Genomic DNA, 27,014 nt, shown 5'->3' with positions numbered 1-27,014 from the left:
TTCAGAAGTTAAAAGATCCATAACTTGTGGGTAAATGAAAACGAAAAAGAGTTTGAAAATCTTTTTACTATAATCAGATAAGCCCAACATCTCATAATATGTCATGTAGGTATTTTAGGAAAATTGGCATTTCACAACACTTCATGTACACATGTCATTTGCTTTTATAGGAAAGTGTTCAACATCACAAATGATTAGAGTTGTCAAGAATGAAATAACAGTTGTTTCAAATACAACCTATACTAACGTATTTTCGCTTAGTCCAGATTATTCATTTTAAACTTCGATTCAGGTCATTTTATTTTTAAATTTTAGTATATACCAAATCTTTTTTTAGTTTAGTCCAAATCATTCATTTTAGATTTCGGTTCAATCCAGATCATTTTGTTTTTAATTTTGGCATACGTCAGATCTTTTTTCGGCTTAGTCTAAGTCATTTATTTCAGACTTTGATTCAATCTAGGTCATTTTTTTTTTCAGATTTTGACATACGCCAAATCTTTCTTCAGCTTAGTCCAAGTTATTCTTTTCAAATTTTGGTTCAATCTAAGTCATTCTGTTTTAGGATTTTGGCATTTGCCATATCCTTTTTCGACTTAGTCCAATCATTCGTTTCAAACTTCAGTTCAATCCAGGTTATTTTGTTTTTGGATTTTGGCATATGCTAGATCCTTCTTCAGTTTAGTCTAAGTTATTCTTTTTAGACTTTGGTTCAATCTAAGTCATTTTGTTTTTGAATTTCGACCTATGTCAAATCTTTCTTCGACCTAGTCCAAGGTATTCATTTTAGACTTCAGTTTCATCCAGGTAATCTTGTTTTTGGATTTCAACTTGTGCCAAATCTTTTTTTAGCTTAGTCTAAGTTATTCATTTCAAACTTCGGTTTCATCCAGGTCATTTTATTTGATTTTGATTTTTATCAAATCTTTCTTCAATTTAATCAAAGTTATTCATTTCAGACTTCAGTTTAGTCCAAGTTATTTTGTTTTTGGATTTCGACCTATGCTAGATCCTTTTTTAGCTAAGTCCAAGTTATTTTTTTCAGACTTCAGTTTAATCCAGGTCATTTTATTTTTGAATTTTAACTTATGTCAAATCCTTTTTTAGCTTAGTCTAAGGTATTCATTTCAAACTTTGGTTTCATCCAGGTCATCTTATTTTCGAATTTCAACTTATGTCAAATCTTTTTTTAACTTCGTCCAAGTTAATCATTTCAGACTTCGATTCCATTCAGGTCATTTTATTTTGGATTTTTGCCTATGTCAGATTTTTCTTTTGCTTAGTCCAAGTTGCTTATTTCGAACTTCGGTTCGGCCCAAGTTATTTCATTTTGAATTTTGACCTATGTCAGATCTTTTTTAGGTTCAATCCAAGTTATTTATTTTAGATTTCAGTTCAATCTAAGTCATTTTATTTTGGATTTCAACCTATGCTAATCTTTTTTAGGATCAGTTCAAGTTGTTTATTTCAAACTTCGATTCAATACAGGCTTATGCTGAGTTTTTTTTTACTTAGTCTAAGTCGTTTATCTCGAATTCTGGTTCAATTTGAATTTTTTTGTCTTTAAACTTCACATTAGTCCAGCTTGTTCCTTTCTTGTATTAGGTCATGATGGTTATCTACGTCTTTGCATAATTTTTATTTTATAAAAAATATACAAAGAAGGACAACTATAGACATCTGTTTTTATTTTTATTTTTATTTATTTATTGATTTATTTTTTTAAATTAAGTTGTTCTCGATGAATTGTAGATAAGCTAATGAAAATTAAAAAAATAAATAAATAAATAAATAAAAGTAGAGTTCTAGTCTTAGTAAAACTCTAAGATCAGGGGTTAAGTTTTGAAACTGTGATAAAACAAAAAGGGGATCCTTTTCAAAACAAAGATAACCAGATCAGAGGATAAGGGTTTTTCTGAAATACATGAGGATTTTGATTTTTAAATTCTTATCTAATCCGATGAACCGAGGCCTATATAAATCATCAATCACACAGAGCAACATATAGAGAGAAAGAAGTGGGAGAAAATAAGAGGTAGTCAAAAATAAAAATTTTTGAAGATATAGTTTGCAATAGAAAGTTTTTGGGAAATATTGGTTAGATTGGAAGATTTTTTTTTTTTTTGCATTGTTTTATAAATTTTCTGGAAATTCTAGAATCCGTTGAATTTTTCAATAAAAATTCAAGTTTTTCAATGACTTTTTTGATGAAAAATCCAGTTTTCGATGGTAAAACCCAGAAACCAACAAGAATTTCACCAGCATTCTTTGCATATAGAGAAAGATGAAAAGAAAACTGAAGAGAAAAGAGAGAAAGGGGAAGGAGTGTCTGAGGACAAAAGGAATTTTTTATCTTTTATATAGCCCAAAAACGATGTCGTTTTGAGCTAAAAACCCAACAAGATCCACATGCTTTCTTTTTGTCTGACTCGACCTACAGTGCCTCAACCCACTTACCTGTATCACTCAACCCCTGTTGAGTCATTAAACAGAGCCACACACCAAGTCGCTTCAATCGTTCCTGTTTCTGGAGCCACACCTATTCTAGCTGAGCCGAACTGCATCAAGATTTTTTTTATCTATTTATTTATCATTATTATCATTGTTTTTTCCTACTTATTTATTGATTAAATTGGAGTTATTTATTTATTTAAGTGAGCATTCTTTAATTTTTCAATGATTCTCTTAAAATAAAATTTTCAAAAAAATATTTTTGAGGAAAAGTTAAAAGTATCAATTTTTCTTGAAAATAAAATTTTAATAAAAATTTCAAAAAAAGTATTTTTGATGAAAAGTGTAAAGTATTAATTTTTTTAAATAAAATTTTAAAAAATTTCAAAAAAGTTACTTTTGAAGACAAGTTGAAAGTATCAATTTTTCTTAAAATAAAAATTTCAAAAAAATATTTTTGAGAAAAAGTTGAAAGTATCAATTTTTCTTGAAAATAAAATTTATAATTTTTCTTGAAAATAAAAATTTCGAAAAATGTATTTTTAGAGGAAAAGTTAAAAATATCAATTTTTTTTAAATAAAATTTTCAGAAAAGGTTTTTTGAGGAAAGTTAACAATATCAATTTTTCTTAGATAAAATTTCAAAAAAGGTATTTTTTAAGAAAAGTTGAAAGTATCAATTTTTCTTGAAAATAAAAATTTCAAAAAAGATTTTTTTAAAGAAAAAGTTGAAAGTATCAATGTTCCTTGAAAATAAAATTTTCAAAAAAAAATTGTTCAGGAAAAGTTGAAAGTATCAATTTTATTTGAAAATAAAGATTTCAAAAAGAGGGATTTTTGAGAAAAAAATTGAAATTATCAATTTTTTTTAAAATAAAATTTTCAAAAAAAGCATTTTTAAGGATAAGTTGAAAGTATCAATTTTTTTGTATAAAAATATAAGTTTTTTTTATATAGACAGCATAACAAAAGACATCTTTATCAAGAGTTGAAGTATTATTCTTTTTTTTTTCCTTTCTTAGATTTTTTTTTAATGTCAAATAATCCGACGACGGAACTTCTGCAGGAAAAACAGTAGTTTCCTTATATACTTTTAAAGTGAGAAAATTTTTTAATTTTATGACAAAAGTATTTGAGTCAATTAAGGATAATTTACAATAATTAATTACTTGGTAAGATTTTTAAGGCTTAATGGATAACATGAAATCGAGCTAGTACTATATTTAGATGAGTGTTGTGGGGGTACAATAACATTTCCCACACGTAATCGTATACTCAGACTTAGTCTTGATTTCGTAGACACTGAATCTACCTTTTAAAGATATTTAAGTCAAACTTAAAATTTCTCTTTAAAAAGAGATAAATTCAATTAAGTGCTCAATCACACCTAAATAAAAAGATCGGTGACAACTTTCTAAGTCAATATCTAATGATAAATCCCTAGATGTAGACATTATAACATACATAAAAAGTTAAGGATATGGAGGAGATATTAAAGGAAATATTCGAGCTGATCCGTGGGCCTCCAAGCATCTAGGTTACTATGAATATTCTACTGTCGAGATATAAAAACTTCAAAATTCAACTAATTTTCTCAAGGAATCATCCTCAGGCTCAAGTGGGACACAAAAAATCTTCCTTAACCGATGTAAATACCCTCTCGTACCCCATCTTCTTCCTCAGGTCTTTCTACTGAGGTAAAACACTAAATTTTCAACTATTAACAATAAATAAGATGGAGTCAGCAGAAAGCCTGCGGTATTCTATCTCAATCCACATGTACTCGCTCACACAGACACACACAGACGCATGAGCATGCACCCATCAAATGAACTAACATATAAGCAAAAAATTGGAATGCACTCTGAAGATTAATGTTATCACATAGATAGTAGTGATTCTGATGCTAAATTAATCGATGAATTGTTGTGAGCTACAGGAACAAATGTGCAGTCTGCTTCAGACAGTTCAACAGAATGGGGCACCTGGTTCATCACATGAGAACTATGTATCATTCAGTTCATGAACCTACTTGCGGAATTTGTAACTGCAAGTCGTGTGAATCTTTAAGGGAACATCTTATAGGTGAGTGCACATTGTCATACATGTCTTGTTAATCCAAGGGGTATTTTTGTTCTTTCTTGGGGACAGATCCTTGACTCTCGAGTACTAATTTGTTCCTAATAGGCCCGTTGCCAAAACAAGAATGCAAGAATTTGTTCAACATGCAAGGATGCAAATTCTGTTTAGCCATCCTGGATAGCCCTATGCTCTAAGGATTCATCAAGACAGATGCCAGCTCTCCGGAGTAAATTATGTAATTAGCCTTTAGCTTCAAAAACTACATGTTTCAACTATAACACCTAATTCCCCCTATTCTCAAATTTGAGTTTAAAATGTTCTTTTACTTGATTTCTTGTTATAGGGAATTCTGACTCGCCTGGCTAATTTAGGTCTTTAAGATAGTTTGACCATCGACAATGGTTTTTCAAGAGGCCAGCAAGTAGTTGCTCTGGCATGCAAAATGGTTGGTGGGGGCAGTGATGGCTTATTGGATCTTTGTGCAAGGGTTTGCATCATTGATGAAAATGAGAATATGATCTTCCATACGAATGTCAAACCATCAATTCCAGTAACAAACTATAGGTACCATATTGATTATGGATAATGATAATTATGTCAATAGGCAAATTCTAGTAATTAATCTAACAAATTGGATCAAATAGGCCAATTCACATTTTTGAACTACTTTCAGGTATGAAACCACTGGCATTCGACCGGAATATTTGAGAGATGCAATGCCATTGAGACAAGTGCAAAGAAGGATTCAAGACTTCCTTTGCAATGGAGAACCAATGTGGAGAATTCGATCAGCTAAAGGTGGAAAAGCTAGGATTCTGGTCGGCCATGGTCTTGATCATGACCTTGACCGTCTGCAAGTAGAATATCCAGGAATCATGATAGGGTAAAGTTTAAGGATAATGCTAATAATCCAAATTGCCCATTCATCTTTTGCCTGTATATTCTACTTTTAAAACCAAGGAGGAAATTCATGTGGAAAATACAATTGATATGATATAATTAAGTTGTTTTTTTACCAACAGAGATACTGCAAAATATCCTCCCTTGCTGAAAACAAGCAAACTTAGCAACTCACTCAAATACTTAACCCAAGCGTACCTGGGGTAAATATCTATATAGACCATTTTTCATTTTTCATGATATCTGTTATTGATAATTGTTCAGGAGAAAGGTGCAAATTCTATGTTCAGGTATGACATTCAAACTGGAATTCAAAACCCTTATGAGGACTGTGTTGCAACAATGAGGCTTTACCTGAGGATGAGGAACCAAGTTCATAGGAGAGAAGACTATCCGCTGGCTTCCGACCCTCAAAACCAAATCAACTTTGCATCATGGATGACCCCAGAAGAAATGCTGGCTATCTCAAGGTCTGATTGCTACAGTTGGTGCTTGGACTCTGCATGAACTCTGAATGCCATCATATCTAAGAAGAGCATATTATAAACCTAACTTTTTCATCCCATCACTTGTAATAGCAATAATAAGGAATTATAGATCTATGCACCAGTAAAGGTATGAATAAAAGGGATTATATGACTATTCTATGACTATCTCCTATATTGGGTTCACATTTGTGAATGACTAAACTAACTAAGATATCTAAGCCATGTCCCCTTCTATTTCAGTAATTAATATCATCATCTTCCCATATCTATGCTGTTTTTATTATGCCCATTTTGTTATAATTTATATCATAACCGTGTAGATCTACACCAACGTGCGAGCTATTGTTTAACAAAAAAAAACAAAAAACAAAAGACTAGTGATAATTGCATTAATTAACTCTATCATGATTAATGAACAACAAATTAATTCATGAAACCACACTGTCATCTTTCATCCTACAAAAGATAGAATAATTTGCGAGTTCCTTTTGTTTCTTTCTTCCTTTAATGGAGTTTGAACAAGGAAAATTACTTTTAATGTAAAAACTTAACAAGGATAATAACAATCACATTCAGTACTGTTTTCACATTCCCCAGCAGCGGTTTTTCCAAAAATATATCTACATTTTCTTACACAATCTTCAGCCTTGCACACCATGTTTACCAGAACTTTGCAAGTATTAGCGTCCTCCATGGCTGCTTCACTTCCTGAAAAAAAATGTATAATTGAATTAAACCCAAAATAAATAAATAAAGAAGTTGTTTTTGAATAAAATAGCCCTAGAAAAAAAAAATGAGAGAGGAAATTCACCAAAACTGCTAAGGAGAACAGTCAGAACGACAAAGGTAATGAAACCTTTCATGATGAAATTTTTGCTTGGGCTTGCTTGGGCGTGAAGGTATATATTTAACGAATATGGAATGCTTATGGTTAGAATTTTAGGGTTTGAATGATAAGAGTAAAGGTAAATGAATCATATTTGAATAAGATTTGATTTGATTTTTTTTTTTTTAATATTAAATTTGATTTGATATTATATAAAATTATATATTATTTAATTTAATTTAAATTTAATAAAATATTATTTTTTAATATAAATATAAAATTAATTAATTAAAAAAATAATTTTTTATGTACATATATATGATCGGGTTTATTTAAAATGCGATCTAAGTATTTTAATTTAAACAAACTATTTTTTTAAAAAAAAAATCTTAAAGAAAATAATGATTAATTAATAAGCAAATAAAGCTCAAGTAAGGAAGCAAATAGCATTATACTATAACACTATATGTTTCTTCTGTAGTCAGAATTTCTGTTACTGGAAAGCTTAGCAGTTTAGAATTGAATAGTTTCCTTGTTTATAGAATTGCGTTTTTTCTTTTTTTGGGTTCTGTGTATTTAATTCTTTCTTCTTTTCCTATGATCTGTCCGTTTCAGACTGTTCCAGGATATGATGTTGCTGGTGTAGTGCTGAAAATGGAAAGCCAAGTTAAGAATTTGAAGGTAGGAGATGAAGTATAAATGGGAACATTCATGAGAAAGACCTGGATCATCCCTAAACAGTATGGCACTTTAGCTGAGTACACAGCTGTTGAAGAGAAGCTGTTGGCTCTCAAACCAAAAAAAAAAACCAGTGTTTTGCTGAAGCTGCAGGACTGCCACAGGGCATTGAGACTGCATATGAAGGCCTTGGCCGCTCTGGGTTTTCTTCTGGTAAATCCTTTCTAGTTCTTCAACTGAGAACACCTAACACTATTTTCAAGGTAATATTAAAACAGGGCAATGTGAAAGGGCTGTCAAAGAAAGTGGGCGTGTTGTGGCTGTTACTGTACCAACAATAGAGACAACCACAATTGATCAGGTTCTAGAGATCAACTTGATCTCCGCACAAGGGCTTATATAGTCATCAGTTATACCCCATCGTCGCATGAAAACCTATGCTGTTGCTTGGGTTGATTCATTCACCAAGCTTCATACTCGAGTTGATCCTGTTGGTGGCAAAAACCCAACCTGGAACGACAAGTTCCTCTTCAAAGTTTCACCCCAGTTCCTTCTCAGCAAAACTTCTGCTGTTTCTATTGAGATTTACGCCATTGGTCTCTTTCGAGATAGGCTTGTTGGTAGGGTTCGTTTTCTTATCAGCAACTTCCTTCCAACCGCCTCGGCTGCTGCGATGAAGACTCCTGCTTTTGCTGCATACTTAATCCGCAGCCCTTCTGGTTCTGGGGGATTCTTTGGAACCCTAAACATTGGAGGAATGGTTCTTGATCCCTCTGTTGGTTTCCAGGCCTTGAATGAAGTCTCCGCTATCGATTACCATGATCTTACAGGAGAGAATCTTGATGTTAAGCATCATCCGAGAACAAACAAGTCCAAGGCTGCACTTAAGGATATCATGGAGTCCATCCCTAGTGATTCTGATGATCAATTGAAAGCTGGTGATTCCTTAACTTCCTCATCATCACCTCCACATATGGTGTTGATGTAGTTGAGCTTGAAAGGAAAGAACGAAGATCATGGAGTTTTAACTCCAGAAAAAGAAACTTTACTTGAAGAAGGGAAAGAAGAAAAAACTAGTGTTAGCATGGAGCAACCTCTGGCACCCAAACTGGTGCCTCATGAAGTTGCTGAGGAGGTGATTTCTGATAAAGAAGGAAGCATTGTTAAACTGGAAAAAGATGTTAAGATGATCATGGAAGAGAACAAGAAGCTAAGGGAGATGGTTGACATGCTCATGGTAGAAACAAAGGAACAATCAGCTGTTATATCAGACTTAAATGGGAGAGTGAAAAACCTGGAGTGGAAGTTGTCAAGGAGGAACAAACAGAGGAAGCCACAATATGGGAGAACAGCATCTGCACCTAATTCTACAATGCAGAACAAGGAAAACCTTTTGTCTAAGATCATAGTCGGACATATCTATCTTTTCTATGCTTTTGCTTGTAGTTTCTATCTATGTTTCAAGGTTTAATTACTTTTCATTTTGCAATTCCATTCATTGTAGATGCCGCATGGCTTTCAATATAAACGAATAACATGTTTTTTTCCCATTGCTTCATTGAAACTGGAAGAGTTTCTGCTTTACCTGTTGTCATTTTCTGATATTATACTAAAGAGCCTATTAAGAGTTCTGGCACTGGATTATACTGGGTTCAGTGAGGCAGATAAACCAGCAGAAGCTGCAATAAACAAAATTTGAGCTCCTCATCATGTTTACTTTAGCTTCTAGTGGTTATCTGCCTGATCAGCCTCACCAAGGATTTAACAAATTCATTGAAATTTGCTTTGGCTACTATCAGCCATTGATTTTTCTATCAAGTCGTCATCCTCAAAACTATTCCACAAAACTGAGTCAAACTTGCCATTAAAGTCATTTGATCAAACTTGTTTCTTTTTTTCCCACTCTTGATATATATATAAGCCCATTAGGTGTAATATCATTATCTGATTTAGAAACAATACATAACATATTTGTTTGATTTTGATGAATTTGAACAATTTTGGTAGAAACATTTGCTTTTTAAAAAGATCAAAAGAAAAACAATGTAGGAATGTCAAGATAAAATCACTTTGTCTCCAAACAATCCGAGCTCCGGAAACCTGTCAAAAGTTTGCAAAGCAATCAGATTTTTTTGGTCCCCCTAAAAGTAATAATTGAAGTGGCTAAACCCAAACAGACACAATCAGCCTGGCCCACTTTTATGGTCAATTGAACCCAACCCACCTTATAGGCAACGAAGTGGACCTAATGCGGGTACTTGGACCTGGACATGGCATGGCAGCGCCATCTTCTTGAGCCCACCCCTTAATCTAACCTCATATCATTGTCTCTTCATTAGACTTGTATATCTCAAATTTGTTTTGAATTCATTTGACATCTTTGTTTTATAAATATTCCAAGTAAAACAAGCGTAAATTTCTAAATAGAATTCAATGCTTCATTGTTCTAAACCCTGCCTCCTGCCACCTGGTTCCAGTACATATAGTTTCCTTTCAACAATTTAATCTTTACATAACTCATATGCAGATCCCAGAAGTATTGTCGGCTACATAGATTTGAAAGTACAAAGGGTATAACCAGATATAAGTGAGCTTGAGGCCAAGGCAATAAATGCTACCAGGGACAATGCCATAGATGCCCTTGCCATCTCCGGGAACTTGTCTTTTCCCCAGTTGGATTGCCAGTCATCAACTCGGACAGCAGCTGATGATGATGCCGATATGAGAAAATATGCCAGCATCTGCCAAATAAAAGAAATAGTACAGCATCACTTTTAAGTGCTTCAGCACACAGATAGATTAATCATGTCAATATATCATGTCAATATGAAGAATAAACTGAAACCATGTATTATCTACTTCACCTCTCTATCTTGAAAGTTCCAGGCCAATTCCCAAAGCCACAAGAGCACAAATGACTTGGTGGCTAAAGAATTTTGGTATCTTAGCCACTACAGATAAAGGGTGTTAAATTTGAGAATGATACCCGAAAAAGAAACAGAAAGGAGAGAAAAACATAGAAAGAAACTTGTCTGTTTTGTGCCTTATACTTTATCATGATAGAACAAAATGCATAAACTCAGCTTATCAAATTAACTTAGCTTAGTAGCACCCGATTCACCTGTTACTAAAAGGTAAAGCGACTCACAATCTTAATTTCTAAGTATGTCTAATGCTACCTCAACAGTTTCTTTATCTACTCATCTCAAAATGTATAACAAGCTTTGTGGGAGCTGATGTTAATTGTCACTTTTACACGGCTGCTCTAGATTTGACAAGCATTGCTTGCACATTAAGCGTTTTGATATTGCAAAAGTTACCCCAAATTCTCCGCTTTGAAAAAGTACCAACTTTTCACCAGGCCAGTAGCCACAATACAATACAGGAAACAAGTTGAGAAAGTGAATGCAACATTATCACAGAGAAAAGGCATTAAAAAGGTCATCAAAAAGTTTTCCAACAATTGAACTGGTACCAAAAATATGTTCTAACCTAAGCAATTCTTGGTGAAACAACGCCTATGCAGAGCCCATATACAGATGAATACACACCAATAGTGTGCCTAGTTCTTGCAAAAAACTAGTGATTACCACACACCGGCCATTGGAGTCATGCAACACCACCTTTATAGGCTGTGGTCCCGTAAATTACCTCATGACAGTCATCCCAGAATTAGGTGTGGAATTAAACTTTGGCCTAGGTTAAGTATAATAATTAGCATTTAAAAACAAAAAAGGTTACCTGATCCAAGATGAAATCTAAGTAGCACCGGAGGTGACTCCGGGGTTTCTGTTTTCCGGATGTCAATTGGTAGGCTAGATCATATGCCTGAAACCCAGAGTATACGAATCCTATCACATTCACCGCCATACAGAACCTGCAAATCCAGTAAACACCATTGTAGATCAAACAATTCAGAAAAGCCAATAAAATGAAACATTGAACAAAAGATTTGATATGAACAGTTAGAACTTAAAACAATAAACATCATTCAAGCCAATGGCTGAACATCTTATCAGGCATTTACTAATTAGTTTGATATGCAAAAGAAAACGAGATCTTTACATATACCATGTAGACCCACAAATGGATAGCAACAACCAATAACTTTGGATGCACACTCATTTTAAATAAGAACAATATGAAACAGCAAATAAAAACCACCATAGAAGTCTTGCAAATGAATAAAACAAAACACCTAGAAGGCGGAAAAAGCCACCAACCTGAACTCCTTGTAGCGGTAGAAAGAATCAAGAGCCCAACCTTGATCTTTATCAGCAGCTAAAACAGAGAAAGAAACCAAACAAAAAACAAACCCAGAAATTCGAAACCCCAACAATGCCCTTTTCGCCCTCTTATCTCTCTTGATTCTTCTTAATATGGGCAAATGAGTACCATAACCAGGTTTTTGACTCTGCTCCTCAACTTCAATAGTAGTAGCAGTTGACTGATCTCGAGATGTGAACTCCGCCCTGGAAACTGCCACAGCTGGTGGCATGGAGTTGGGGTCAGAAGGTTGAGATATTGGTGGTGGGTCAGAGAAGCCGTAGCTGAGAGAAGAGTGATCAGGTGAAAGTTGAGAATCAACAGGAGAATGATCAAATGGTGGTGATTGAGCTTTTGGAATAGTCCTTGGTGAAGTTGACCTCTTGCTTAATGGAAATGGTGATAATGCATGGTTTTGCTCATTTTCTGCTTCCTCTTGTTGTTTATGTTTTTCTTCTTGCTTTTTCTGTTGCTGTTTCTGTTGCTGTTTCTCTTCATCTTGATGGTGTTGTTGTTGTTGTTTCTGTTCTTCTCCTTCTTCTTGATGTTTTTGATGTTGTTGTATATCTTCTTCTTGATGATGATGTCGTTTATCTTCATTTTGCTGTTGCTTCTCGTTCTCCATTCTTGAATAAGGAGGATTGATTGAGTTTTGTGGTTACAACACTTTGAAAGCGAACTCGGCTTGGGTTGATCAGGGTCTGGGCTATTAATATTAATAAGTGAAGGGGGGGACCGGAACTGAAGAAGACAAGAAGATGACATACGTTATTTCCTAGGCTGGTTAACACCTATACTCGCGTGTTAACAGTTACGCTGTATTTGTTTAGTGGAAAATAATTTTGAAAAATATTTTTATATTTTTACTTATTTATTTAATAAAAAACTGATTGATTAATGAAAATAATTTATTCTTTAATTAAAAAATAAGTAAATTTTTTTAAAATTATCTTATCATCTTCAAAAAAAACAAGATAATTTGAGTAAAAAATTATTTATGAATAGAACTACTTATTAATATATTTGAATTTAATTTTAGTTAAGTTGAATTTTATATATGATTTTTTTAGCTCAATTTTAATTTGACTTTATTTAAAAAATTATTATATTAATAAATAATATTTTATTTTATTTTATTTTAAAAAATAAAATATTAATATTAAAAATATTTTAATATTTTAACTTTAAATATTTTTATATGTATACTAAAAAACAACTTCGAACATAATATTTTAAATTCAAATGTGATTTTATTTGATTTTAAATATTATTATATTAATAAAAATATTTTATTTAATTTTTATTAAAATATTATCATTAAAATTTTTTTATATTTCAATTTTAATTTTTTTTGTATATTATTAAACATAAATATTTTTAATATTTCAATAATAAATAATATTTTATTATTTTACTAATAAATAATAATATTATATAATAATGTTTTATTTTTTAATAATTAATGTTAAATAATATAATAATATTATTTTCTTAATATGAAAAATTTTAATAATTTCTTATTAGTTTTTAGTTTAAAATATGTAATTTTATATTTTATTTTTATGATATTTATATTACTCTTTTAATAATAAATATAAATAAAAAAGAATTTTGTTATGATTTAATAATAGATACTTTTAATATAAAATATAAATATTTTAATAGAATAAATATATTATTAATAAATATTACTATTTTAATATTAATAAAAATAATATTTAAAGAATAATAATACTACTTAAATATTTTAAAATATTAATATAAAAATAATAAATAGTTTTATTTTAAGTATTTTTTATTAATATAACATTTTAATATTAAATATTATTATAAAATATAATTATTCTTGAATATTAATAATTTTAATAATACATAATTTCAATATACTTTAATAAAAAATAGTTTTTAATATTTTAATAGTGATATTAATATTATTCGAAAAAAAAAAACAAATTTTTTAAAAAAATCAACTAAATAACAGAAAATATTTTTCATTAACTTATCCAATCAATAAAAATTTTTATTTTTTCAAAAAATGTAAATATTTTCTAGAAAACATTTTTTCAAAGTCAATTTTTACAAAATAAATGAAACCTTAATAACATCATCACTTTTGTCTCTTTTTTTAAAAGTTTTTATTAGAAGTACTATTTTTTGTTATTTTTTATTTATTTATTTTTAAATATTTTAAAATTATATATTTTTTAACATCTAAAACTCTTAGTTTTTGTATTTCAAAATTATTTTTATGATTTTTTGTTTACTTTTTTACATTAAAAATCATAAAACTTTAATTGTATAAAAAATTTTAATTTTAATATTAAATATATTAAAATCAAAACTTTTTTTAATACCCAAAAAATTTCAAAAAAGTACTTATTTTCAAGTTTCAACTTACAATTAGATTTGGTAATTTATTTTCAAGAATTAAATTATGTAATTTTTATACTTATATTATATTCATTTCATATCAAATACATATAAAATATAAGAATATAATATTACAAATCTAACATAAAACACAATTTTTTATCAAATTCATATAAAATTTTTATTAAAATTTTAAATCATATCATTTTTATATAATTTTCATATCTTATCGTTATTTTTTTAAAAATTATCAAATTTACTTAAAATATGAAAAAAAAAAAAAAAAGTCATTGTAAATGTCAAGCAAAGTTGAAATTTTACAAAGAAATTTTAATACTAGTAAATTCTATAAAATTAATACATAATTCAAGAATCAACAAGCCCTGTATAAAAATCCAAAAAGAAACAGATTTTTATCAACAATCTCAGACATAATACCATGTTTTAGATTAAATAATTTTGCTTGATAAAAAATGTATGAATTCTTAAATTCCGTACGGATTTTTTCCTGTAAACTACTTTTTCAGTTTCACATGGACCAATAGGATGTAAGATGCGAAACGACATGACCATGGTTGACAAGAGAATAAGATTTGTGTTGAGTTCGAATGAAACTTTGAGCTTTGAATGTTACAAAGTGAATTGCATGAGCCATGAACCAAGCTTTATGTTCATACAAACTTTGAAGACTTGATTATTAGCAATATAAATGATCAAAACCAGTTATTGTCAATTAGGATCTATCATGCATTTGAAAGACACAGATTTCAGAAGACAGGGAAGATGTGCTTATGACCTTGTAAAGAACTCATGTGCTTCATGGTAGCGATCTAATACAACATTGTAAAGGGGATGGATGGGTTCCAGGAGATTGGAATATGGACCTAAAACAGCGCTGGGTGATGGAGGCGAATCCTCATCTTCCGACCAGCTATGTTGACACACTGAGAGGCCGCTTAGACAGTAACATGTATGATAATGGTCTCTAGACTTGCCAGGTTTGTCTCTGAGTCCACCATTAGGCTCCTGCAGTAACAAAAACAGGTTACAATTTAAGCAGTTTTGAGCAACAAATGTGAGGCCGAAGTTGTTTCATTTTGGAGAAAGTGGTGATGATTTTTCAACCAATTAGCAACCCTAATCCACTCATTATGTTCGAATGTTGAACCTGTGAGCATAAAAGAATGTACTGCTGCAAGGCCAAGCTGTTGAAAGGAGGTTCCACTTTTGCATGCATCTTGCTAGAATTATGATCAATATTATCAACATTAACTCGACAGGAAGCATCATGTTGATCTGCAAGACAAGATAAAAAATCATATTAAAATACAGCTCTCGTGAATTATAGGGAAAAAAGGAAAGCTGGACTGAATCATGGACTACTTAAGCAGCCTACCTCCATGCTCAGAATGGCTGCCACCCTGAGATAAATCCTCGTTCAAACCTTCTTCTCCTGTTGCATCCGATGATGCAGTACTTTGCGGACTTTCTGCACCACTATCTTCTCCATCATCCAATGGTATTGATTTTTCTCCTTTAGTTGAATGTAATCTTTTTAATAATGCAAGTACACCTCCCTGGTCACTTTCCTTGGTTATATTTCATTTCAACTCATTAGAAAGATGAAGGAAATGAGCAAAAATAGAAAATCACCTGCCAGAAGGAGTAACAACCATCAACCAGTTTATTAGTTCTGCCCTGAAATCCACCCTCCACTCCTTGCCGGAAAACCACCCAATCCTATAGAAGAACTTAGAGTACATGTTTATTAATATAATCACAAGAGACTGCTATCATAGTTTGCATGAAGAAGGATAATAAATTTAATGAAGCACAATGACAGTCTTACAATTAAGCTAGACAAATCCAGACGATCAACCTCATTGATTAGAATCATTGTAGCCAAACCACAGAAGGTGTACCTGATGAACAAATTAACAGAACTTTAAGAGGCTTTCTCATATTGGATACGGGCAAATTCCACAAGCAACATATGATATGGGTATACGGTATATGCGAGGAAGTAAACAATGAATCAAATTTCAAGGATAATGATTAAATTTATTATTTGAGAAAACAGGTAATGCAACAAGCAAAATGAGAGCAGAGCAGAACATACCCCCCGTGGGCTTCAGAACCAGGTTCCCCAGCAATGCCACCTTCATAAGTTTGACAACTTCAAAGAGATGGAACAAACTATTTCAGTCACATGGAAGACACAATAGGCATCAAGACACAGCTCAGGTAACAATTAATAGTATGCATTCAGCCCATGCATTCCGTGATACTATTTTAATATATGCACAAAAGATCAATTCCATTGATGTCATTGAAGCAAAGCAACAATAGTGCACTAACAGGAACACTAAGAGCTTTTCTTGGTTATAACAGTATAATCATACTAAAACAAAGCATATCACTCAGTCCTGAGAAGCGTCCAAACTACAGCAACTTTAAAACAATATAAAGTGAAGACTACAACAAAAAGGCCCCCATGTTCCGGACTCTCTTTGTATTATTCAAATTTTGAGCCCCCAACTCACTGATCCCTTCTAACATGTTTACATAAAGCAGTGCTATTGGAGAGTGAGGAATATGAGTAGAGGTTCTAACCTTTAAGCACCTAGATGAGGCTTTTACAATTTTTATGCATGCCACAGCATACAAATGAGCTTTCTAGCAGCCATAAAACAAAGAAAAAGGACATGGAAACCAATTAAACCAAAAACAAGTTGAAGATGAAAGCAAAGTTAAAACTAGACACTGACCTTAAGATGTAATTTCCAACATTTTGAACAAGATCATCATCCAAAATATTGAGGAGACTTGCAACCTGGTCAAGAAAAGATGGCTGGCTTATTGCAAAGATAGAACAAACTTGAAAACAGTGGTCTATAATTTAAAATTGAAAACTGATAACAAATACATGCAACCCAAAGGAAACAATAGATCTATGATAATGGTGGAGCTTGCCGATCAAAACAGTAATAATATTAAATTTTCAGCATGACTGCATGCTTACTGAGATGGCTGTATAACATGCTCGAACATCAATTTCTCCTCCATCATGCATTCTGCCAAAAAAAAAAAAAAAAAAACCAGCAAGAATGCTTAAAATTACAACCTAAACACTTGTTTTCAAGGAAAAAGATATGAACAAGTTGGAATTTTCCTCATAGCAAACACTGCAATCCCACATACTTGAATGTAGATTGATTCAACTACAACAGAACATTAACCAAATACAAAGTCATTCTTTAGCAAAGCAACTTGAAAGACAAGAAGTAAATTTCATAGAATCTGTTAGAAGGTGGCTTCAAACTTAAAAAAAAAAAAAAAAAAAAAAAGACAAAGATGAAGAAATGTGTCACACCTGAAGCCCCCACTAGGGTCCTTCATTTGCCACAAAAATGTGTACAGTTTTTCTCTGAAGGAAATTGAAAATTTCCATTAGATCATTTTTAAGAAAAACTTCAAAATCTATTGTAGCATAATCTGACCACCTATTAATTGATGACAAAGCTTTGTCACCGCCCAAAGTAACAAGTGAATTGACTGCAGCATATGTTGTTGCAAGATGAGGCATCTGGAAAAAGAAATTATAACATATGCATAAAATGTGGTATAACTTCAAAGACAGTAAGAGAAAGAAACCCAGGTAATAGAAAATAGGATATATCATATAATTAAGAATCAATTAAAAATAGGCCACTTCACTTATTACAGTTAGCATACAAGAAGATAGTAGGTTAGATTTTAACAATGATCATATCCACAATTTACTTGCCTGTCCAGGTCCACCACCATACCCACCATTAGGATCCTGTCAGTGATAAGAATACATATACAAATAAAAAGATATATCAGATAACCATTCCAAAAAAAAAAAGATAGACACCAAAGAAAACAAACTTGTAATCATATAGTTCAATCAACTAGTAAGCACCAAGCTCTAGGCTGGTAAAAGCTGGATTAGAGCACAAGCACAAGTTCCAATCCATGTGCATAAGCACACACATTCTGCAAACAATGCATTCTTATCACCATATAAACCAAGCATACACCTAACCGATAAAAGTACGATGAAGTATAACAATAATGGAACCAAAATGAATCGAAATAACCATAAGCATAATAAATGCAACCATCAACACTCTTGCAATACTAGTTTCAATCTTTGAAGTAATAATACCAACATAGTAAGCATTCTCCAACTAAATGGGATCAATTATGTGAATCATAGCATTGTGCCCTGTTTGAGATCATATCCTCAGTAAACTCAGCAACAACAATCATTCTTCAAACCAATTTTTTAAAAAATTGCTAAATAGATTATTTCACATAAAATGATGTACAGTTACCATGAAAATCCGATACTAATCATATTCAAATAATAAGGATCCACAAAACCACGGATAGAAATATATAATTTAAAAAAATTCATAAATTTTTACTACCTGACAACGACTGAGAAAATCAATAGTATTATCCTCCAATTCAGGATCTATAAATTCGTCCATTAAAGCAATCGAATGAAGAATCCAATAACAAATCCAAGGCCGACTGCATATTAAACAAACGATTTTTTATTTTTCCTCTAATTTTAATTAATTAAAGTACTAACTGACAAATTAGCTAAAAAAAGGAGATATACTTAGCATCTAATACGCAGAAAGCAGGACCAAGCTGTTTTAATCCTTCCGTCAAGTACCCCAAGTGATTTTCCCTTTGAAGCTCCAACCTATCAAAAAATCGAATAGAAGTTCAAAATAAGAGAAAATTTAATGAAAATTTTAAGGGTTTTAGGGATATACTTCAAGGATTTGGATCTGGGAGGCATGTCGTAGAAAGTTTCGTATATGTTGAAGACTTGTTGCTCAACCAATATTTGATCGCGCTGAGTCACGGTTAGGCTCGAGAACGATTCCATCGTTTCGAATTCGCCGTCGGTGACACAGTGGCCTGAGACACTTAGTTGGTAACTCGCTTTCGGTTCACCTGCAGACAAAAGGGTGAAAGGAAAAAAAAAGCGGGAGACACTTTTTACTGTTTGGACACGGATTTACTTATCTGGACTTATCCAGGGGAGGAACACCTTTATCCACCTGTCCTAAATAATTCAACAACAACCTCAATTATTTGTCTTGTATTTTTTATTCTTAAATTTTTGGTAAAAAACATGGTCAATTTTGATGATTGTGCCATGTAGGATGGTTACATCACTTATCAAGGGGAGGATAAACATTGATGGTTTTTTTTTTTTTTGGATTTGTCACAATGGTTTTTACTTTTTACCATTTTCCATCATTTTGACGGTACAATTCATAAATTGAAATTGGGTAAAAAAAAAAGTTTAATGTAACAAAATTTTAAATTTTTTTTTCCATCAACAAATTTCAAGTTCATAAACTTGAAACCAATGCAAAATTTTAACATTCATTTAAAGAGGAAATATCACTTATTTTTCATTTGTTGATTTAGTAATTAAAAAACTTTAAAATATATATAAGCGTAAATTCTAAGTGAACAAAAAACAATTATTTCACTTACAATAAAATTTACTTTGAGTGATTTATAACATTTTTCAAACAAAAATTATGGATCAATTTTACTTTGGGTAAAAATATAAATGTTATATTAATACTTCTATAATTACTTAGATTCGATTTAAATAAATTTTAAATTTAATTCGATTATTATCGAATTAAATTTGAATTTACGTAGCTTAACTTATCAACTTATCGATCGAGTGAAATTCAAGTATTTTTATATTTAATTTAAATTATTTATGAGCTTAATAAAATTTTTATATTTTAATATATTTTAATTATTTTAATTTATAAAATATCTCACACTCAAATTTAAGTTTAAATATAAATAATCATATTTTTACATAATATAAAATTTAAATTTATTTTTATATTTTAATAAATTTAAACGAGTGAATTCAAATAATTTAATTTTTATTTCGAATTGAACTCAAATTAAAAGAAAAAATTCAATCGAATTCAAATCAAATTTCAAGTATCGAATTTAAAGTCGAATTCAAGTTATGTCATTAATTTTTTAAATTATTATAAAATATTTAATATTATATTTAAATTTTAAAAATCATTAATATTTTATTTAAATTATAAATTTATTAATTAATATAATATTTAAAAAATTATTTATTAGCCGTCTTTATTTGAAATAATTATTTTAAAAATAATAATACATGAAAAATTAATAATGTAAATATTAAATATTTTAACATAATTTAAGAGGATAAAGTTGCCTTACATGATTTCTATCTTATCGTGCATCTACTTTCAAATTTTTAAATGCCTACACTCACATCAGTCAACATCAACGTGGCGTTCGCCAATCTTGAAAAGAGCACGTGAAATTCACGACCCAATCACATAGTTTCTTCAATTAAAAAAGGAAAATATCTTCAGCAAGTGAGTAGAAGAGAAGCAAAAGCGAAGCTGAAATGTGCTTGGTTGTTGGCTGTTACTTTGGCTGAAATGTTACTTTGGCTGTTGGCAATTGGCAACGGGCACTTATTTTTTGCCCTTAAAACGGGGGGGTCAGTTTATCAGCTCAATAAGCTACAAGGCAGATCACTTCCATTATTACTTCCACTCCTCAAAGAAAATCCTGCGTCGGTTTGAAGTGTTTTTGAGATATGGCTATGAAGCAAGTTGCTAGCTCTGCTATAAAAGCCTTGGCCAATTCTGGGTCATCTTCTGTTCTTACCAGACAACTCCATGTAAGCTCTTTCATGGTTTTTTTGTTTTTTTTTTTTTATAAGTAGAAAGTTGGTTTTGATTATTTGATGTTAATATTGTTGTGGGCTTAGATTAACTACTTTTTATTGTATAAGTCATCAAGTAATTTAATTTCATGGTTGAGATTAGCTTTTGCCATGGCCGCCCTTTGATCATCAAAACCCATGAAAGGGCCCGGCTAAGCCTTTGCATGCGTTGGTGAAAGTGTAGCAGCTCCGATGGGGATCTGCACCTACTGCTTAAAAAAATATAACTTTTTTTGGGAAGGAAAAATCAGAGTTTATCACAACTTTGTTTTTTAGCAATTATTCCTGAAAAGTCAGATTTCATCTTCTTTCATAGTATGGATTTTCTGGTTGCCCTGCATCTCTGTTTTGAGTTCGACTGTAGTGGTTTAAGTGCTCATGTCTCATAATATATTTGGCAACAGGCTTCTCCGGGGAGCAAAAAGATTGTTGGGGTCTTTTATAAGGCCAATGAGTATTATGCAAAGAATCCCAACTTTGTTGGTTGTGTGGAGGGAGCCTTGGGCCTGCGTCAGTGGCTGGAATCAAAGGGGCACCAGTATATTGTCACTGATGACAAGGAAGGACCAGACTGTGGTAAGTATTAAGATAGATGCCAACTGCATTGTCACAATTTGCACTTAATGTATAATCATTCATAATCATGAATGATATTTATACGCGAATGTCATGGTGGTCTTGCATGGGAAAGTAAATTTGGCTGGTATTGGTGGTGTCATTGGCCTAATTTTTGCAGTAAGTGTTCAGGTTAATGCAATAAGTTTATGGAAAATCAATAGACAATTGCTAGAATTCTGTATTGGAATTCATTTGTTTCTGTCATAACTTTGACAAATAGAGTGGCTCTTGTTGAATATATGACCGAAAAGAATTTATGTGCTATCAGAGTTCCTGATGGTATGGTAAGAGCATTTAACAATGTCACTGGCGAAGTCTATAGTTTAGAATGCCAGCAATGTTGGTTACATCATCGGCTGTAATCAGTTCATCACTATCTGTTGGTGCTATGATACAAATAGCTAATCCATGGCATCCTTAGATTTATCTTACAAGCTGAAGAGGGTAATCTGAGAGATGCTTTTCTTGGCCTAACTCATTATGTATTTGGGCAATAAAAATAGCTAATTTGTGAAAGATTTTAAAATATGAGTTTGATTTTAAACCTTTGTGCCCTTATTGCAGAACTCGAAAAGCATATCCCTGATCTCCATGTCCTCATAACTACCCCCTTCCACCCAGCCTATGTTACAGCAGAAAGGATCAAGAAAGCCAAAAACTTGCAACTGCTTCTCACGGCAGGCATTGGCTCTGATCATATCGACCTGAAGGCAGCTGCAGAAGCTGGCTTGACTGTTGCTGAGGTTACAGGAAGCAATGTTGTCTCAGTTGCCGAAGATGAGCTAATGAGAATTCTTATTCTTGTCCGGAATTTCTTACCTGGCCACCACCAAGTTATTACTGGTGATTGGAATGTCGCAGGTATTGCTTACAGAGCCTATGATCTTGAAGGGAAAACAGTGGGAACTATTGGTGCAGGGCGTATTGGCAAGCTCTTACTCCAACGACTGAAACCATTCAACTGTAATCTCCGATATCATGATCGAATCAAGATGGATCCAGAATTGGAGAAGCAGACTGGAGCAAAATTTGAGGAGGATCTTGATGCAATGCTTCCAAAATGTGACATAATTGTCATAAACATGCCTCTTACTGAGAAGACAAGGTCAGACTTCATTCTTTGCTTTTGAATGTCCGAGTCCTTCTATTAAATGTTGATTACTGTTTTTTGATATTGCTCAAAAATTTGCATTAAACTTATCATATTTATGATATTGTCATAGAGGGATGTTCAACAAAGATAGGATTGCAAAACTGAAGAAGGGAGTCCTGATTGTTAACAATGCTCGAGGAGCAATTATGGACACACAAGCAGTTGCAGATGCTTGCTCAAGTGGACACATTGCAGGTATGTTGTTCATTTGAAAATTGACGTGTGAAATCTAAATTTTGGCTGTAAAATGTCTTCTAGCAACTAGCATCTTTTGGATTTCTTTTTCCTTTTAAAATTAGAATGCAATCCTAGGATGGGAATGCTAAACAGACATGTCTTCCACAAACAACTTAAGGAGTAGCTTTAGGAAACATGTATTCTTTGGACAGAAACAAGTATCATTTGCTATCAACTGTATCAAATTGCAAATGTGTATCAAACTGGGTTTTTCAGGGCTGGTTTTTCACATTCCTCAACTATCAGGACAGTGCAAGACATAGTATTACATTAACTAGAAAAACATCTATCATTTTTCCTTCTTTACAGATAATATTTCTTTTCCCACTTGATTTTCAGGTTACAGTGGAGACGTTTGGAATCCACAACCAGCTCCAAAGGACCATCCATGGCGTTACATGCCTAATCAAGCAATGACTCCTCATATTTCTGGTACCACCATTGATGGACAGGTATGTTTAACTTTATGTTTCGTTCTCCTTTATGTTCTAATTTGTTCCTAACAACTAAGATGAAATGGAACTTGCACAGTTGCGATATGCTGCTGGAGTTAAGGATATGCTTGAGAGGTACTTCAAGGGTGAAGAATTTCCTGCACAAAATTACATTGTCAAGGAAGGTGAACTAGCTCCTCAGTACCGATGATTTCGTGCTTCATATAATTTGTCAGTTACTGAAGTCCTTTTGAAATAATGCACTGTTTAGTGAGCCTATTTCCTGTTTGAGGCTAAGTCCTGTGGAAATAATGTACCACCTATGGTGCTCTAAGCTATTTGTTTCCGAAGCAGAAACAAAGTTGTAATGAGATAACTTTTGATGATTATAATGTGAAATTTCATCTTTTTATCATTATGTGTGGTTGTGCATCAGTTATTTGGAATTTGGAAAGAGATATGAACAAAATAATAGTATTTCACTCACAAGCTGTTGTCATTTATGGTGCCTTTGTCAAAAGCTTGCACCAGAAAATGAGTTTCAGAACTACAAGAAACAACAAGAACAAAAGCAGAGAACAGGGAAAAGTGAAAGGCAGGGTTTTAAAATGGGAGAAACAAAAAAGAGAAAATCAACTGTGGTTTGTCTTCCATGGATAGCAATTTGAACGTGGAACCTGGGTTTTCAGTGAAGTGTTGATTTCCACATCATCACATAGTTGAGGATGGAAATTGTGGAGCCATTTTCTTAGCTTCAGTTTCTGATACCATGTGCGGTGTGAAGAAACAAAAGGATTCCATTTTTGTTTAACAGTAATTCTTTATGTTTCCCTGTTTTGTTTTAGGAATTCAAGGTCTTTCATTTGCATTTGTACAGCTTCCTTTGATAATGGCTTTGGTTCTCGAACATCGTCTGCATCACTACCCTCTGCTACTTTCGCTGCCTTGTCCTCAATAATTCTTTGTATCTTTGATTGCTCAACAGTTGGGAAAACGGCGGTAAGCATAACATTAAGCAACCTCTCGTCTTCCTCTTCTATTGGTTTTCTCCCAAAGCAACAGACATAAATTGCATCAAGAGCCTTCTCAGCTCGAATCTCCATGGGGACAGTTGGGGTGTCGACATTCAACTTTGCTCGCCTCTGTAGCAAGTATCAGTAAGTATGTATGCAACAGAAGCTGAAATGAGCATTAAAACCTCAAGGAACAACCTAACAATGGGAACACAAACAAAATGCACCCGTATAGAGTGGAGATTGTAAAGCAGTAATTATTCACCATTCTTTGTTCCAGTGATAAGTTATTGAGAGCCAATGCTCTAAACAATCAAGATCATTAGTTTAGCAAAATGGAGACCAGATGAAGCCTATATATCATGTGAATCAAAATCCATAGAACTATAAAAGCACTGTAACAAAAACCACAAAATCTAGCTAATACCAGACGTTTTTACTAGACCCTTTTGCTCTTTTGAACTTCGTTGAAACTCCCTTTCCTGCCATAATGGAACCTAACTTCACTAGAAGTAATAAACTATGTTACATGGACTCGAGATGCAGTGTCCGACACCGGAACGTGGTATTTTTGACAATATTTTAGATTAATTTTGAGAATACCCTTATGAATATTTAAGTGTCAGACACAAGAACCCTAGGGTAAAGTGAAGGTTCATGTAACATAGGTAATAACTAAAGTGCTTGGCTTGGCTTTTGTCTATTCATTTAACATACCATTTCCATTAGGTGTGATACTAAAATGGGATAATGAGTGATGAACTGACCTCTCTTGCCTCGCTCATCATTGCAATAAAATTTTGCTCTTCAAATTCAATATCATTTGAAATCCGAAGCCTAGCTACCCCCTCCAATATCTCCTCAGATTTAAGAAGACCAGCACCAACAGCTGCTAGCCAACAGCATAGCAGAACATACAATGGATCCCCTGCCTGTCCAAAAAAACAAAACCGCCCCAACTCAAAATCTTGGTTGCGAAACAGCATCTCAAAAACTATACTAGCATAACCAAGGATGAACAGCAAATGACAACAATATTAATAACAAAACACAATAAACAAATTAATCAAAAGTTAGGGGCATAAACGAACAGATTCTATTTGTTTACGTTCATTTATTAGGTTTAACAAACGACCACAAACATCATTTTAAGATTAGTTATCTAAATGAACACATCAAGAGCCTAGTAAAGTTCATTCAGAACACATCAAGAACATGGTAAAGTTCATTCATATTTTGGTTCGTTTACAACCCTATCAAAATTGAAGTACTAAACATGCATTTCATACATTTACCCCACCAGAAAGAAGAATAAATTAGAGAAAAGGTTAAAAAAGAAATGAAAATTACCCGGCCTCTCCTATCTTGGAACTCATAGAAGGCTCTAGAATCCGTAATGTTACATTTCTTGCCAACCCTTCTTCTAAACTCAGCAAAATCAATAATATCCCCACCAACACCACCTTCATCACTAAGAATCCTAGCTACAAGCCCAATTATTGGGAGAGAACCAATGACTTTGTTGGCAAAACCAGAGATGGAGTTTGGGTTTTCCATGTAAGCTTTGATATTGGCCAAGCTGTAGCCATTGGAGGAGCTTGAATGTTTTGGCCTAGGCTGCTTTCTTGGGTTGCTGTAAAGTTGATGGAAACGGTGAAGTGAAGGTGAAATTTGGCTGCTTAAAGATAGACGTTGGTGAGTTTGAAGAGATGATGGCAATGGCATAGCTGCCATTGATGTTGTTGGAATTTGGAAGCTAATCTTGTTTGAAGATTGTGATTTTAGCCGCATGCTTATATATGTTATCCACTTGGAAGGTTGGATTCTCTGCTTTCTTGTGCATGGTTGTAATGGTGTGCTTTACATCGTTTGGGCCTTTTGGGCTTAATTCATATCAAACTTGTACAAGACCATTGAAAGCCTTGGTGGGCTCATATCAATTTTCCCATTTTTATTATTATTATTTTTTATAAAAAATTTATAGTCTAAAAATTTTAAAAAAAAAATCGATATTTGAATTTTAAATTTATTGGATGTAAAAAGTGATTATCTGAATCAATCGAATTAAATTTTATTTTTTTAATTAAATATAAATTTATTAAAATTTTTATAAAAAAAAGTTCCAATCCTATTTTTTAAATAAAGGAATTATGTATTAACCAAATTATTGAACTTTACAAAAATGTAATTTTTCTTTATCATCACTTTTCTGAATGTGTATTGCATTTCCAAGTTTAAGATATTGTACCCATGTCATGAAGTAAATAATAAAGCAACAAGAAAATTATAACAATTTCCTAAAAAGCAAAGAGAATGTGAAGATTATTTTTTATCCATTTTTGAGTAAAATTTTTAAGTTTTTAATCTACTCATAAATTCTTTATTTTACTATTTATTTTGTTAAAAATAATATTACATGCATAAACTTTTTTAAACTTATAATCTTCGAACATTAACTTCAATAACATGTTAACTGATTCAATAATCAGCCAATATTTTTAAATAATTTTAATGTGCTTAAATAATAAAAAATTTATACACTTATTCACCTATAAATCAAGTAATTTTAATGAATATAATCACAAATATTATAAAGAATAAAAGATATAACTTTATTAAAATTATTATAAATGAATAACGAACGAAAAATAAACAAACGAGTTGTAAATGAATTTATTTACGAACATAAATGAACTAAA

At 32.1% G+C, this 27,014-nt stretch overlaps 5 protein-coding genes across 7 annotated transcripts; 2 read left to right on the top strand and 3 right to left on the bottom strand.

The window, feature by feature from the left end:
• The first annotated feature begins 7,174 nt into the window (after positions 1-7,174).
• On the top strand, positions 7,175-8,973 carry LOC111293420 (uncharacterized). Its single transcript, XM_089767054.1, has one exon. It carries the CDS (start codon positions 7,853-7,855, stop codon positions 8,411-8,413), a length of 561 nt encoding a protein of 186 aa, XP_089623180.1. The 5' UTR covers positions 7,175-7,852; the 3' UTR covers positions 8,414-8,973.
• A 798-nt stretch (positions 8,974-9,771) lies between these two features.
• LOC111292101 (CASP-like protein 4A1) lies at positions 9,772-12,490 on the bottom strand. 2 transcript variants are annotated; one of them, XM_089767053.1, is made up of 4 exons: positions 11,902-12,490; positions 11,649-11,862; positions 11,167-11,302; positions 9,772-10,166 (listed from the first exon to the last, which is right to left on the bottom strand). In XM_089767053.1, exons 1-4 carry the CDS (start codon positions 12,314-12,316, stop codon positions 9,972-9,974), a joined length of 960 nt encoding a protein of 319 aa, XP_089623179.1. In that variant the 5' UTR covers positions 12,317-12,490; the 3' UTR covers positions 9,772-9,971. The 2 variants fall into 2 exon arrangements, with proteins under 2 accessions (XP_089623179.1, XP_022740050.2); XM_022884315.2 differs by having other exon boundaries at positions 11,649-12,488.
• A 2,146-nt stretch (positions 12,491-14,636) lies between these two features.
• On the bottom strand, positions 14,637-19,172 carry LOC111292433 (protein farnesyltransferase subunit beta-like). The gene is made up of 14 exons (XM_022884828.2): positions 18,876-19,172; positions 18,716-18,802; positions 18,519-18,624; positions 17,849-17,884; positions 17,565-17,647; positions 17,435-17,488; positions 17,084-17,135; positions 16,830-16,894; positions 16,181-16,237; positions 15,911-15,983; positions 15,715-15,801; positions 15,458-15,638; positions 15,230-15,357; positions 14,637-15,087 (listed from the first exon to the last, which is right to left on the bottom strand). The coding sequence occupies exons 1-14, from the start codon at positions 18,989-18,991 to the stop codon at positions 14,851-14,853; spliced, it is 1,362 nt and encodes a 453-aa protein (XP_022740563.1). The 5' UTR covers positions 18,992-19,172; the 3' UTR covers positions 14,637-14,850.
• Positions 19,173-20,651: 1,479 nt separating this feature from the next.
• FDH (formate dehydrogenase) lies at positions 20,652-23,717 on the top strand. The gene is made up of 6 exons (XM_022884114.2): positions 20,652-20,815; positions 21,265-21,436; positions 22,043-22,583; positions 22,702-22,826; positions 23,208-23,320; positions 23,400-23,717. The coding sequence occupies exons 1-6, from the start codon at positions 20,732-20,734 to the stop codon at positions 23,511-23,513; spliced, it is 1,149 nt and encodes a 382-aa protein (XP_022739849.2). The 5' UTR covers positions 20,652-20,731; the 3' UTR covers positions 23,514-23,717.
• A 45-nt stretch (positions 23,718-23,762) lies between these two features.
• Positions 23,763-26,094, bottom strand: PDE329 (calcium homeostasis regulator). 2 transcript variants are annotated; one of them, XM_022884115.2, is made up of 3 exons: positions 25,666-26,091; positions 25,083-25,247; positions 23,763-24,444 (listed from the first exon to the last, which is right to left on the bottom strand). In XM_022884115.2, the coding sequence occupies exons 1-3, from the start codon at positions 26,047-26,049 to the stop codon at positions 24,124-24,126; spliced, it is 870 nt and encodes a 289-aa protein (XP_022739850.2). In that variant the 5' UTR covers positions 26,050-26,091; the 3' UTR covers positions 23,763-24,123. The 2 variants fall into 2 exon arrangements, with proteins under 2 accessions (XP_022739850.2, XP_089623178.1); XM_089767052.1 differs by lacking the exon at positions 25,083-25,247 and having other exon boundaries at positions 23,984-24,444; positions 25,666-26,094.
• Positions 26,095-27,014: the final 920 nt, after the last annotated feature.

This window comes from Durio zibethinus, chromosome 10 (genome assembly GCF_047325235.1).
Source record: "Durio zibethinus cultivar Kanyao isolate XHJ-2024 chromosome 10, ASM4732523v1, whole genome shotgun sequence".
In the NCBI taxonomy this organism is placed as follows: domain Eukaryota; kingdom Viridiplantae; phylum Streptophyta; class Magnoliopsida; order Malvales; family Malvaceae; genus Durio; species Durio zibethinus.
This window is presented reverse-complemented; position numbering and strand designations above follow the sequence as displayed.

Coding starts and splice junctions, on each gene's coding strand:
- LOC111292433 (XM_022884828.2), bottom strand. CDS start 18,991: ATGGAATCGTTCTCGAGCCTAACCGTGACTCAGCGCGATCAAATATTG. Junction 17,648..17,848: donor ATGGTGGTGGACCTGGACAG/GCAAGTAAATTG, acceptor TTCTTTTTCCAG/ATGCCTCATCTTGCAACAAC. Junction 15,088..15,229: donor ACATTCTTTTATGCTCACAG/GTTCAACATTCG, acceptor TTGTTACTGCAG/GAGCCTAATGGTGGACTCAG.
- LOC111293420 (XM_089767054.1), top strand. CDS start 7,853: ATGAAAACCTATGCTGTTGCTTGGGTTGATTCATTCACCAAGCTTCAT.
- PDE329 (XM_022884115.2), bottom strand. CDS start 26,049: ATGGCAGCTATGCCATTGCCATCATCTCTTCAAACTCACCAACGTCTA. Junction 25,248..25,665: donor TCCAAGATAGGAGAGGCCGG/GTAATTTTCATT, acceptor TTTTTTGGACAG/GCAGGGGATCCATTGTATGT. Junction 24,445..25,082: donor TGATGAGCGAGGCAAGAGAG/GTCAGTTCATCA, acceptor TACTTGCTACAG/AGGCGAGCAAAGTTGAATGT.
- LOC111292101 (XM_022884315.2), bottom strand. CDS start 12,316: ATGGAGAACGAGAAGCAACAGCAAAATGAAGATAAACGACATCATCAT. Junction 11,303..11,648: donor TACCGCTACAAGGAGTTCAG/GTTGGTGGCTTT, acceptor CTGGATTTGCAG/GTTCTGTATGGCGGTGAATG. Junction 10,167..11,166: donor TAGATTTCATCTTGGATCAG/GTAACCTTTTTT, acceptor TTTATTTGGCAG/ATGCTGGCATATTTTCTCAT.
- FDH (XM_022884114.2), top strand. CDS start 20,732: ATGGCTATGAAGCAAGTTGCTAGCTCTGCTATAAAAGCCTTGGCCAAT. Junction 21,437..22,042: donor CAAGGAAGGACCAGACTGTG/GTAAGTATTAAG, acceptor CCCTTATTGCAG/AACTCGAAAAGCATATCCCT. Junction 23,321..23,399: donor GTACCACCATTGATGGACAG/GTATGTTTAACT, acceptor GAACTTGCACAG/TTGCGATATGCTGCTGGAGT.